Source organism: Pezoporus occidentalis, unplaced genomic scaffold, assembly GCF_034315485.1.
Source record: "Pezoporus occidentalis ecotype Australia unplaced genomic scaffold, CSIRO_AGI_Poc_V1 ctg102, whole genome shotgun sequence".
NCBI lineage: Eukaryota > Metazoa > Chordata > Aves > Psittaciformes > Psittacidae > Pezoporus > Pezoporus occidentalis.
In genome coordinates, this window is record NW_026912801.1 from 1,677,033 (window position 1) to 1,690,314 (window position 13,282).

General features: G+C 59.3%; 1 protein-coding gene across 2 annotated transcripts in view; it reads left to right on the top strand.

Moving 5' to 3' along the window:
- Positions 1-13,282, top strand: part of MYO18B (myosin XVIIIB) — a 60,947-nt gene that overhangs the window by 19,489 nt on the left and 28,176 nt on the right. For both annotated transcript variants that reach the window (XM_062615668.1, XM_062615674.1), the window contains 16 exons: positions 274-354; positions 763-910; positions 1,022-1,181; positions 2,269-2,452; positions 2,967-3,159; positions 3,658-3,767; positions 5,495-5,560; positions 7,017-7,289; positions 8,124-8,213; positions 8,878-8,997; positions 9,104-9,212; positions 9,854-9,978; positions 10,766-10,920; positions 11,423-11,546; positions 12,054-12,254; positions 12,361-12,471. In XM_062615668.1, coding sequence (XP_062471652.1) covers positions 274-354; positions 763-910; positions 1,022-1,181; positions 2,269-2,452; positions 2,967-3,159; positions 3,658-3,767; positions 5,495-5,560; positions 7,017-7,289; positions 8,124-8,213; positions 8,878-8,997; positions 9,104-9,212; positions 9,854-9,978; positions 10,766-10,920; positions 11,423-11,546; positions 12,054-12,254; positions 12,361-12,471 — 2,250 coding nt within the window. The remainder of the gene's footprint in view (positions 1-273; positions 355-762; positions 911-1,021; positions 1,182-2,268; positions 2,453-2,966; positions 3,160-3,657; positions 3,768-5,494; positions 5,561-7,016; positions 7,290-8,123; positions 8,214-8,877; positions 8,998-9,103; positions 9,213-9,853; positions 9,979-10,765; positions 10,921-11,422; positions 11,547-12,053; positions 12,255-12,360; positions 12,472-13,282) is intronic.

Below are 13,282 nucleotides of genomic sequence, written 5' to 3' on the forward strand. Positions count from 1 at the left end.
CCCTGCTTCACACAGGAGCAAGGGCTCACCCTGCCCATCCCAGGGGCTCCCCGTGCCCCAGGGCACATGTAGGGGTGCCGGGATGGGGTGTGAGTGGTGGGAGACCCTGCAGTGGGGACACCCACTGCAGGCCTTGGTTGAGGAATGGAACCCCACAGAGCTGAGTGGGAGCAGCATCCTTGCCACCTTCCTCCCCCTCCATGCAGACCTGTCTCCTCTTGGCTTCCCGATGCCAGACTGTGACTAAAGCAGCTTTTAAATAATGTTTTCCAGGAAAATGTTGAGGTGTCTTTTGATCTTCCAGAGCGCTCTCCTCTGGACACGCTGTCCATCATCGACCTGAGCTCCTCACAGGTAACCTGTTCCATGGGAGCTGCTTCCTCCGGTCGCACTTGGAGCATCCTCCTGCTCCGAGGAGGGAGGGATTCAGGGGCAGAGCAGGGCCTCGTGGTGTGTTTGGTACAGAGCAGCCTGTGGGGCTGCAGGGGAGGGTGCAGCATCACCCTAAAATACAAGCACCCATCCTGTCCAAGGCCTGCACCCCGGGCACATCTCCCAGCCTGGCTGCAGAGCGGGATGACTGGTCCCTTTGGGATGCTGTGTGGCTGCGGAGGTCTCAAGGGTGAAGGTGTCCGGAGCTGGATGGGGCCAGGAGGGTTTCCCAACCCTGTTCTGACTGTTCTGGGGCCGGGGACGCAGGACAGCGGTGGTGGGGAGCAGGCTGGCACGGCTGCCCCATTCCCAAACCCAATCCCTCTGCAGCCACAGGCGCTGCCGGGCAGCCCGGGATCCGACCGCAGGGGGCTGCTGTGGATCCTGGATGAGGAGGCACTGACCCCTGGTTCTGGGGATGGAGCCGCCTTCGACCGCCTGTGCTCCTACTTCACTGCAGAGGGACCCGACCAGGAGGGTAAGCTGGGACCAGCTCTGCCCCCGTCCTTTGGCATCACAGTGTAGCTGTGGGAGCTGAAGAGCCCGTGTAGCTGGTTAAACAGCTTTTGTCCTGGGGTTGCTCCTGCAGGGGACAGCCACATGCGGAGGTGCGAGCAGGGGCTGCACTTTGAGATCAACCACAGGCTGGGCACAGACCCCGTGCGCTACGACCTGACGGGCTGGGTCAGCAAAGCCAAGTTCAACCTCTCGGCACAGAACGCCCTGCAGGTGCTGCAGCAGTCCACAGTGTAAGTACGAGCGAGGGGCCGTGGTGCTGTCATCCCTGTGGGAGTGGGATTGGGATCCCGTGGCAGTGGAGTGGGATGGGGATGATGCCAGTGGGAGCTGAGACTGCAAAGCTGCCTGAGCTCTGGGAGGCCACTCGTGGTGGGGAAGGAGGGGGTTGTGTGGGGCATCTCAGCAGGCAGGAGGGGCCCTGCAGCCTCGGTGCTGCCCATCCCCACACCTCCTGTCCAATGCACAGTGCAGTGATGGAGCCGATCTGGCTTTAGATGGGCACGGAGCTGATGGGATCCTGTCTGCCGGGCAGCCCCAGGCACATGCTGACACCAGTGCAAGGAAGCCATAAACCCCCACAGCTTCAGCCCAGCTTTGTGGGAATCCTGAGAGCCTAGCTGAGGTGTGGGGAGCAGATGTCAAGTGATTTGACTCGCAGCCATCAAGCCCTGGGGCTGACTGACAGCAGGATGTACACACTGTGATCACAGCAGATGCTGCGGGCGAGCTGGTGAAGAGCACCGCAGTGAACAGCTTCCCATCAGAGCTGTCTGGCTTCTTCCAGTCAGTGCATCCGTGACATTGGCCTTTCGGTGGGGTTCTCCTCCTGCAGGCGTGGGCAGTGGGGGAATGGGGGGCACCAGGCAAACCCCACGATGTCCTTGGCTCCACAGTGCCATAGGGTGGGCATTCAGTTGTGAAGCATCGCTGCCCAAGGTCGGGTCCCTGTGCAGCAATGGGGCAGGTTTCCCCCACCTCCTCAAGGAACTTTGTACACTAAATTGGACTTGAAATGTAATGGAGCTGCTGCCAATGTCTGTGCACACGGCAGGACTTTGACCCTGTGCTTAAACATTCCCAGCTCCTTTTGGTTCAGGCTTCCATTCAGGGAAGTTTCAACAGAGGTGGGCAGCTCAGTGCCCAAACCAGAGAGGAGCAGAGGGGCGGGAGGTGTCCCGGCACCCTGCTCTGCTCCAGGGCTGGGTGCCCTGCGGCTGCACTGATGCTGAAGTTGGGATGCTGGGGGGCTGCATCCCCATGGAAGGGGCTTTGAAGCCGAGGACCCCCAGCACTGACCCCGCTGCTTATTGCTCGCAGCGAGGCCGTGCGGGAGCTGCTGGAGCCGCGGGTGCGGGCGCCGCTGGGCTGCCGGGCCGTGGCGGGGCTGGAGGGACGCTCGCAGGCAGCCCTGCACCGCAGCGCCTGCGTCAGGAAGAGCTTCGCCAGCAGCTTCGCGGCCGTGAGGAAGCGGTCGGTGTGCGCCCAGCTCAAGCTGCAGGCGGTGAGTGCGCGGGGCTGAGTCCTGCAGCGCCCTGAGCCCGGGGTGCTGCTGTGGCCACGCGGGAGCATCCCAGGCAAAGGGGTCATGGAGCAGATCGCACAGCACCTCGCTGAGCACCGCTTGATCCTCTTAAGCACTCTGGCAACTGGGGCAGCATCCGTGCTGGGTGCGTGCCAAGCTCCTGCTGACCTCAGCCGTAATCAGGTGCCTAAAGGCTCTCGAGGAGCGAAGCACAGTCTCTGCTGACTGCTCTCCCAGCCTGCTTTGAGGGCCTGGGTGTCTCTGGCAAACCCTCACCCAGCGACCCTCAACCCTGTAGCTCATCAACTGGGAACGTGGGGTTTCAGTAGGAAGGGTCGCGCTCAGCCTCTGTGACCTCTATGCTGGGCTCGCATCGCGGACCCAAGTTGTTCCTGACACGCACTGAGCTCTGCGGGTTCTGAGGATGACTGCGAGGGGTGCGGGGGGGTCCCCACCACGGCTCCATCCCCGCTCATCCCTGCTTGCCCGGCAGGACGCGCTCACGAGCCTCCTCCGCCGGTCCCGGCTGCACTTCGTGCACTGCCTGCTCCCGGGAGCGGGGCCCCAGGGGCCGCTGCCTCGTCCCCCCGCGCCGCCCGACGCAGCCCCGCAGCTGGATGTGCCGACCCTGCGGACACAGCTGGAGGGGACCCAGCTCCTGGATGCCCTGCGCCTGCACCGCATCGGTAGGCCCGGCCCCCCGCCGCTGCCCATCCACACCTGGCTTTGCTCCTCATCTGCCTCTCTCCAGCCCCGCTTCAGAAAGCCCTCGAGGTTTTCTCGCTGCTTTCTGCAGGGGTTCCCAGCCCTTCTCTTGCCTGCATGTTCCCTCTGGAGCATCCATGCGTCGAGCTAGACCTGCGCCTACCACGGTCACAGTCACTGCCAGGGGGAGAGGGACCCATGCAGGCAGCCCAGGGGCATCTACTGCATGGCAGGAGGTTCTAGGGTGGTGTCTGGCCACCTCAAGTGCACCTCTGCTGCTTCCCTGCTCCCGCTACCCTGCCCTCACTATAGCTCCCTAGTCCCCATCACCCTCAATGCCTCTTGGTGTGCACAGGACATGACCCTGGGGTGAGGTACCCCTCACCTCAGCCCCCACTGCCAGTTCCCTCCCCGGTGTTTGGTGAGAGCCCCGTGCCCCGAGGCTGGTGCAGCCCCCAGTGATGTCTGTGTGTCCCCAGGGTATGCGGATCGCCTGCTCCTCACCCAGTTCCGAAGGCGCTTCCAGGTCTTGGCTCCGGATGTCATGAAGAAGCACACCTCTGCCTACGAGGTGCCGGATGAGAGCAAGGTACGTGCTGGGTGGCATGGGGAATGTGGCCTGGGAGCCCCTCACCGGGCTGTACCGGTGCTGGAGCTCCTCCAGCCTTTCCCAGTGCTGTAAGGGCTTTCTTTGCAAGGAGGAGCAACTCCTGCAGCTCCCTGCAGGTAGCCGCTGTGCTGGCATTGCCTGTGCCCTGCATGAGCCCCGCTGTCCTCTCTGCAAAGAGGTGATGCCAGCATCTCCCTGCCCTGGGACAGGAACTGCTTCCCAGGCCCTGCCTTACTCAGGCATCTGTTGTTGCTGGGATGCAGGGATCCCAGCATGGCAGCACCCATCTCTTGCCCTGGCTCCTCAAAAACTGGCTGGCTGAGGACAAGCCAGGCAGCATTCTGAGGGACTCATCAGAGCAGGGCAATGGAGGTTCTTGGCGATGGGGCATCATCTGCCTTCAGGCCCTTGTAAAGGAGCAGCCCAGGGTGGCTCCTCACCTCATCCCACAAAGCCTGAAACTGAGGGGAGCTCAGGAATGAAGATGGCGATTTGCCAGTTTTATTTGTTTCATAATAAATTTATAGCAGAGACTTGGGAGACCCCCCCTGTGTCCCTGGAGCAGGCTGTGAGAGGCACTGAGAGCCGGGAAGAGGCGGGAGGAGATGAATTAAACATGGGCACGTGCTCTGTTGTGCGAGCTGCCAGCCAGGGTGTGCGGATTCAGTTAAGACCTCGGGATTTAATAAGACAAGTTTGACAGCCAGAAAAGGTCAATGTTGTTATTAAACGCGGTAAGGAGGCAGAGGGTGCCTTGTCAGCACTGTGTAAGCTGCGGATTTGGAAAATCCCGGCCTCCCTGGAGCTCACTGCCATGCGCTGTTAGCGGGAGGCTGCTTCCCAGTGAGTGCATTCACTCGGCCACTGCAGCACGAGAGATGCTTGTGTGGAGTGAGGGTGGTGGTGCAGCAATGACTGACCCTGTGCTCATGCTGGCCCTGCTGTTGGGGATGGGATGGGATGGGATGGGATGGGATGGGATGGGGCGGTCCTGCACTGTTCCAGCCGTGTCTCAGTAGCAGGCACTTCCTCACCTCTGGCACACTGTTTCATGCATGGTGCTGCTCCATATCCCCATGTACTCGCATGCTCCATCCCCATCTTGCCCCACGGCATGCAGGGCTGCAGGCTGCGGTGCAGTTCTGCTGCAGCAAGGTGCTCCAGGGGCCACAGTGCAATGATTCTTCATGGAGGAGATGTGTGTGGCCTCCAGAGGCTGCTGTTTGAGTGAAGCATTAGCGGAGGGGTTTCGTTTCAATTTCGGGAGCTCTGGGGTTTCCACATCATCAATTTGTCCAGGTAGCGTTGGCTGCCCTGGGGAGATGTGCGGTGTTCCTGGCTGCTGCATGCATGCACAGGGCCAAAGCTCAGGGTAACTGAGTTCAGGCTTCTTTTCCCACTTGCCTCCCTGCAGGGGCTCAGCTCTGCACCGCTTGGCTCCAGGGGGAACTTGGTGCTTTCTCTCCTGCTTGCAGCCCCACAGGCAGAGCTGTTGGCTGGATGGGCTCTCACCTTCCCCTCAGTAGCCTCCAGCCACAGCCACCCATGGATGGGGGCTCTCTACCCTTCTCACAGCAGGACTCGGGGCTGGGTGCACCCTTACTTGGGTGCCCACAAGGACCAGGGGTCTGTGCCCTATTTCAGCAGGCTCCTATCAGGGTGTCAGTGTTTTCTGAGCAGTTCAGTGATGTGCTCCTCCTCCACAGGCCATACAGGAGCTCTTCCAGGCGCTGGATCTGGAGAAGAGCAGCGTTGCCATCGGGCGCAGCCAGGTACGATGGCTCCTGGCTCTGCTTCCCCCTTGCTCTCGGTGTGTACAGGCAGAGCCAGTGCCATGCCAGGCACTTCCAGCTGCCCGAAGCTTCCCAAGGCGGGGAGAACCCCTTTCTTCTGCTGTGCCCAGGGGGCTGGGAAACCAAGCCTCACCAAGCATCAAAACAGAAGGGCCCTAATTCACGTTTGAGAGCGTTCAAAACGTGACTGTGAAGTGTGGTGACGTGTGTACCTTGTTATCGAAATCCAGCCCTCGTGGCACTGATCTTCCTCTTCGCCTTTGATATCTCCTGGGAGTTAATGAGGATTGGGCACCAAAAGGTGGTTTTGGTGGGCTGGGGTTAACGCTGCACAGCCGGGCAGCTGAGGCATCGCAGCAGCAGCGTTTGGACTTAAATGTGATAATCTCAAAGCAAACTGAGTTTTGCTTGCGTGCTTACCCGCGGCTCCCGGAGTCTATGGAGAAAGGATTCATGGCACGGTTCTGTGGCACAAAATAACTTTCTTTTATCCTGCACAGTGCAGTTTGCAATTACCTCTTCTATGAAACCCTTGTACTTAATCAATAGCGCAATAGCAGCTCCAGTCACATCTTGTTATGGAGAGTTAGTTTTGCCATTGCTTTGAGCATTGATTTTGCACTAGCTTCTAAAGTTACTGTCTTCTGAAGTTAACACAGACGTTAATGAGGCAATCAGGTAGGTGCTGGAGCAATCATAGCATTATCTCTGGAAAGGGAGTTTCCTTGGGATTGTTCTCTGATTCAATTTAGCATCTTTCAAATGCAGCTCTAAGCGTGCCACTGGCTTCACAAGTGTAATTCAGTGTTTGTTATAGCTGTATTATGTAAATGGGGCACAGTAGTGGGGACGGATCAGTCCCATGTGCCGAGAGCTTCCCCAGGCAATGACAGGGACCTTACACTGAGAGATCGATACGGGCTGAATTCAATGGCAGCAAATCTGTATCACAGAACCCCAGCCTGGTTTGGGTTGGAAGGGACCTTAAAGCTCCTCCAGCTCCAACCCCTGCCGCGGGCAGGGACCCCTTCCACTGGAGCAGCTTGCTCCAAGCCCCTGTGTCCAACCTGGCCTTGAGCACTGCCAGGGATGGGGCAGCCACAGCTTCTCTGGGCACCCTGTGCCAGTGCCTCAGCACCCTCACAGGGAAGAGCTTCTGCCTCAGAGCTCATCTCAGTCTCCCCTCTGGCAGGTTCAAGCCATTCCCCTTGGCCTGTCCCTACAGGCCCTTGTCCCAAGCCCCTCTCCAGCTTTCCTGCAGCCCCTTCAGGCACTGGAGCTGCTCTAAGGCTGGTGCAGGGTCTCATGCACTTGTCCAAGGACCTTCAGTCCCCTGCAGGTCTCTGGGGGGCTGCAGGGTGTTCGCTATAAACACATCCCACTGGCCCCGGGCAGGTTTCAGACCCCATCCCGAATGTCCATTTCTTGCCATCAGATTTTCCTGAAGCCGGGAGTCATCTCCCGACTGGAGAAGCAGCGGGACAAGCTGATAGCCCAGAAGATGATCCTGCTCCAGGCTGCGTGCAAGGGCTTCCTCAGCCGCCAGAACTTCAAGAGGCTGAAGATCCAGCGCCTGGCCACCCGCTGCATCCAGAAGAACCTGGTGGTGTTCCAGGCCATCAGGCACTGGCCCTGGTGGCAGCTCCTGAGCCGTGTGCGGCCCCTGCTCAGCGTTAACCTCACAGAGGAGCAGCTCCAGGCCAAAGAAGTATGCATTGAAGGATGGGATGGGATGGGATGGGATCCTTTAGGGGCTCTGTCTGGCAGGTTGGACAGAAGTCACTCCTGTCAGAGCAGAGATGTTTTACTGACCATCAGAAGCTGTCATCTGTTCTTGGCACTGCATTTTTTGCCCTAAGTAATGCATTTTGCTGTGGAGAGAGAAATAACTCTCCTTTAGGGGGAGAGTAACAAATGCACCGTCTCCCCATAGCCAAAGCCCTGTTCTAGGGCCGTGGCCGCCCCACTGCCCTCCCTATGCCCCCTGCAAGGTTCTGGGTCTGCTGAGCCAAGCCGTTTGTAGATGGATGCCCCATGTCAGTCTGTAGGATGATGGATGCTGAGCAGCCGAGCACACCCCTGGGGCAAGGGACTGCTCTGTACTGTCCCCAGCGCTGTGCTGGCTTTCCCCTGTGCTGCCACTGGAGACGAGGGTGGTTAATGGGCATCTGCTGACCCAGGAAAGGGATCACAGCAAGCAGGGTGCCTTTGCCCCCGCGCTGTGACAGCCGGCCAGGGCCCCGGGAATGCTCCTCGAGCAGGATGCCAGCGCTTGGCTGCTCATCCCAGCCTTTGAGGGCTGCTGCTTGCTCATGCAGCGTGCCCAGTGCGCGCAGCAGAGCCGGCGGTCCCTCCGACGGAATTCCTGTCAGGAGCTGCAGTCCCGGCACTTTACAGTGAGCAGCCTTCAAAGCTGCCTGGTGAATTGTATTAATAAGGCAGCCGTGCCTCTCCTGCTTCTTCTGAACAGAAAACGAGGTTTTCATCAGTAAGCTGGGGATGCTGGAGCTCTCCATGTGTGCTGTTTTGCAATCTTCCCTAGGAGGAGCTGGCAGCGCTGAGAAGGAAGCTGGAAAAATCCGAGCAGGAATGCAGCGAGCTCAGGCAGAACGCAGAGAAGCTGGAGAGCAAGGTAGAGCCCCCAAACGCTGCTGTAGAGCCCCCAGACACATCTGTAACAGCCCTGCATTGCCCAACTGCAGCACTCAGGACCAGCATCATTGCAGGGTCCATGCTGGGTGGGACCCTGCCTGCCTCAGCAGTGAGTGCTTGCACCCAGAGAGCAGCCCAGATGCCTTGGGAGCGGGCTGTTCCCAGGGGTGTCCCCAGGGAAAGCCTCATGTCCCCTGCAGCAAGGGCAGATGTCACCCTGTGCTGCCAGCAGTGCAGTGCATGAGGCTGGAGTGTGGCGATGCGAGTGTCACCCCTTCTGCTGCTGAAAGGCTGCAATTAGAACGGGAAATTACACACTGATGTAGCCCATGATGCTCTCAGGACTGCAGGCTTGCTGACCTGTGCAGGCACCACAGGTGACTTGGCTCCATGGGATCAGTGCTAACACTGAGGAGGTGGCATGCAGAAGTGTCCTGCACATCCCCTGCAGGGATGCAGCCACAGGCTCCTGCAGCGGTTGCTCTTTGCTGGGTGCTGTCAATGGGAGCCCGGGGTTCTGCTGACACTGGTTGGTGCTGGTGTGCACTTACCATGTCCCCTAAGCACAGGCAGTGTGAGCAGTCGGGATCCTCGGGTTGATGCCTGCACAGCACTACCCAGTCTGACTCCCTGTTCCCCCCCAGATCATCGACCTGAACACGGAGCTCTCGGACGAGCAGTACAAGGGCGATGTCGCCTGCCAGGTCCTGGATGGGGAGCGGGCAGAGAGGCTGCGGGGAGCCCGGGAGCTGCAGGAGCTGCAGGTAGGAGAGCCCTGACATGCTGGGCCATGGCGGTGGTGATGCTGCCTTCAGACCTGAGTGCCTCGGAGCCGGGTAAAGCTGCTCCCTCCTTCCCCACATCCCCCAGAGCAAACACGACCAAGTGCAGAAGAAACTGGAGTCAGTGGAAAAGCAGCTGGAGGAGGCCCAGCAGCTGGTTCAGTTGCATGAGATGAAGATAAGTGGCTCTGGAGGAGGTAGGGGTGTCCCTTCGGGGTGATGCATGCTCTGGGCATCCAGTCTGACCTGTCCCTGCAGGGCACAAAAGCCTTTTGGTTTGCCCCTTCAAGCAGTGCTGCTTTCACAGCACGGTGTTGTCATTCTGCAATGCTTACCCAGCAAGGAGCTGGCAAGGGCAGGAGCATGCACAGCTCTGGCTGTTGCATGGAGCTGGGATGCAGGCAGGGATTCTGCCTAAGGGCACTGCCAGCACTGACTGGCACTACCTGGCAGTGTGGTTGAAGCATGTTGTGGAGTGATGAGGAGGATGGGATGGGATGGGATGGGGTGGGATGGGATGGGGGTAATGGGGTGGGATGGGATGGGATGGGGTTGGATGGGATGGGATGGGATGGGGTGGGATGGGATGGGATGGGGTGGGATGGGGTGGGATGGGATGGGATGGGGTGGGATGGGATGGGATGAGCACGCGTGCTTTGCTGAAGGTGGGGGTACCTGTGCTGTGTGAGCTGGAGCAGAGCTGCACCCCTACGAGCTTGGTGCTGGCATCTGTGCCATGCAGGAGCCGCGGTGCTGTTGTGTATTCACCGATCCTGCCCTGGCATGGCTGGTTGGGCCCGAGCACCCCCCAGCCCCTCTTGTGTGTCTCTGCTGGCAGAGGACGAGTGGCAAGCGCGCTTCGAGTGCGCGCAGACGGAGATCTCCTTCCTGCGGAAGCGGCTGGTGCAGCTGGAGCAGCGCCTCGAGTCTGAGCGGGGCACCAGGACCGGGCTGGAGCAGAAGGCAAGTGCTGCCGGCCATGGCGCAGGGATGCTGCTGGAGCTGGGGCTCCTCTCCCTGCTCCCTGGGCAGGCTGAGGCTCAGAAACGCAGCCACTTGGGGCTGATGCTTTCACTGGCCACTGGTTTGAGAATAAATATCCCAAAATTCCTTCAAGCTTATAAAACCAGTTTTGCACCAGAACGTGGCAAAATTCAACCATGGTTAAGCGTGAGCATGAGCACAGGGTGGGGAGGGCCTCAGTGGTGGGTCTTGGTGCTGAGCTGTATTTTGGGTACCGTGCTCACATCATCCCTCATGCATAGAGCTGCTAAAGTAAAGAGATGGCAGTTCCCGAGCTCTGCCATGAGGAGGGAAAGAGCCACTGTGCCTCCCAGAGCCGTTCCTGGGAGCCAGGTCACTTCCCATGAGGATAAACCAAATAAATTGATATTATTCATGGTACATTAACAAGTAATAAGAAAAGCAGGCCGGTCGTTGGAGTTTGGGTAAAGCAAAACAGCCCATTTACCCCGATAGTTGGTTTGGAATTACAGGCTCCATTAATGCAAGATTTTGCTTATTTAAAGTCATTCCTTAATGGCTCCATTCTCTGGCCAGCAAGAGCTCTGTGTGTATCCGTATCCCAAACACGATCTGATTCCTTGAGGGATCCAGCGCTGGGTTTTAGGAGCAGGGCTGGGATGCTGCAGGTGTGTGGGGGGCGGTCTTGGTTCGTGGTGGGTCTGGGGTGACCCATCCCTGGCGCCGGGGCCTCCATGCTGTGGGGTCTCACCCGCTGTGCCCGCAGCTCGGCGCGGCGCAGGCAGCATGCGAGGCGGCCAAGAGGGCATCGCAGCAGCTGCGGCGGCGGTGCCGGCGCCTGGCCTGCGAGCTGGAGGATGCGCGGGTGCTCGCCGAGAGCCAGCAGAGCCGCAGCCACGAGCTGGAGAAGAGGCAGAAAAGGTGAGGCTGGGGAGGAAGGGGGGGCTGCTGCTGTTTCTGCTTTGGCTGGTGGAGGGTGCACGGAGCATGAGGGGGGGTTTGCATCGCGTGGCTGGGTGACTGTAACCTCCTTCCATAATGGAAATCGCTCTCGGTGTGATGCTCTGGGGAGGGATGCTGGGGCTTGGGGCATCCTTGGGCTGGGGTACCCCGTGTGTCCTTGGTGTGCACGTGCTTGTGCTGGGAGCACCGCTGGCAAACATGGTTGTGCAACAGAGGAGCATAAGAAATGACCCCCAGTGCTTTAGTGCTGCTGTTCAAAGGAAATGGGTTTTCTGCCCCAAAATTGGATGCCAAGCAGGCACAGAAAACATGGGAAAACAACTGCATTATATTTCCTTTTAATTTACCCTTCATTTCTCATGTTCCCTGCTGTCCTGTGCTGAGATGCTGACGGAGGGCTGGGGGTTGCTCTGACCCAGAGATACAAAGGCGCTGAGGTGAGCTGTGTTTCCCCACCCAGGTTCGACCTGCAGTTAGCCCAGGCCCTGGGGGAGTCTGCCTTTGAGAAGAGCCTCCGTGAGAAAGTGTCGCAGGAGAACAGCAGCATCCGCTGGGAGATGGGCAAACTCCAGCAGCGCTTGGAGGTAAGAGGGGAATATCCCACTTTGTGGCGTTATATCCAGTTTCGGGAAGAGCTCTCAGAGCTGAGCCATTATCTCTGTAATTATAGCTGAGGCAATCAGGCACAAGCCCAGCAACTTGATTCCAGTTTCTTTCAGTGCAGTTCTAGGATGCGCCTAATGTATTTAAATGCCATCATGCTCTGCCAGAAGAAAGGCTATCATTGTACATGAGTGATAACCACTCATGCTGAGCGCATTACCAACCCCTCATTTCCACCGAAGCCACTTGTGCTCTTCTTCACCCCTCTACCCACAGCCTCACCTGAAAGAGGCCACAGGGACGTGGTGTGCTGGGGCTGCGGGAGCTGCAACGCTGCTGCAGCCGCCCCAGGGCTTGTGATGGGGATGGGGCTGCTGGTGCAGGCAGGGTCTGAGGATGGTCCTGAGGGTGCAGCTGGGAATGGTCTGGGTGTCAGGAGCAGGGCGCAAGCGCAAAGCCCCTGACCCCCTGCTCTGCCCCCCGAGCAGCAGAAGGAGGCAGAGGTGTCCGGCCTGACGCAGAAGGTGTCGGTGCTGGCCGGCCGCGTGGAGGAGCTCAGCACCCCCAGCACCATGGATGCCCGGGCAGTGCCTGCCCTCCGGAAGCAGCTCTGGGACATGGAGGCCAGCGCTGCTGAGCAGAGGAAGGAGCTGGAGCAGCAAACGGCCGCTGTTGATCACCTGGAGCAGGTACCGTGGCTGGGGATGCTCACCGCTGCTCGTGTGCTAAGCCTGCAGCATCCCCATCCCTCCGGGGCTGTCTGCAACCGCCGGGCATCCCCTGTGGGTCCTACAGCAACACCAGCGCCTGGAGCTGGAGATAGAGCGGATGAAGCAGATCCACCACAAGGAGCTGGAGGACAAGGATGAGGAGCTGGAGGATGTGCGGCAGTCCTGCCAGAGGAGGGTAGGTCGGCGATGGGGTGGGGATGATGCTGGCTGCACAGGGGTCCTTCCTCCTCGCTGCTTCCCCAGCGTGAGCCCCAGCCTCAGCCCCAGGGTGCAGAATGAGGGTCTGGGGCAGACGTAGGTCCCCATGTGCTGGAGGGGCTGCAGGGATGGTGCACAAGAGCCATGTGCGATGCAGCACATGAGATGCTGCTCCTGGTAGCACCAGCATCATGCTGAAGGCACAGCTCCAGCCAGACAGGGCTTTGTGTCGGGTGCTAATGAACAGAAAATACCACTTCAACAAGGCCATGAGGTCGGTGGCATGTGAACAGGAACTCCAGTTTCTGCAGAACCCCCGGGGTGTTTGATGTGGGGTGTGTGGTAGCAGCCAATTCGCATCAGGCCTGGGGCATACCTGGCTGGCCATAGTGAATTAGCATTGCCGAGGCTCAGTGAAGCAGCCAGTGGGGCTTTGCATGTGCTATTTTAGGAAGGCAGGACAAGTGGAAAGGCAAATGAGGCAACCTCTGCTCCTGTCAGCACAGAGTCTTGCCCAAAGCCATAAAGCCCTGTGTGCTACGGGGGCTGCCACGGTGCAGACACCGTTTCCCCCTGTGCTCCCCTTCTGCTGGATGCTGGAAGCTCTGGGCTGGTTGTGGGGATGCATTGCTGAGGGATCCTCCCCTGGGTCCTCCCTGTCCTTCCGCACCTCTCTGCCTGTCCAATTGCCCTGTGCAGAGTGCCAGCATCACTAGAGATGCTGTGCCTTGCGGCTCTCTCAGCCAGCAGAGCCATTCATCCCTTCTCTCCCTCACCCTGCATGGCCT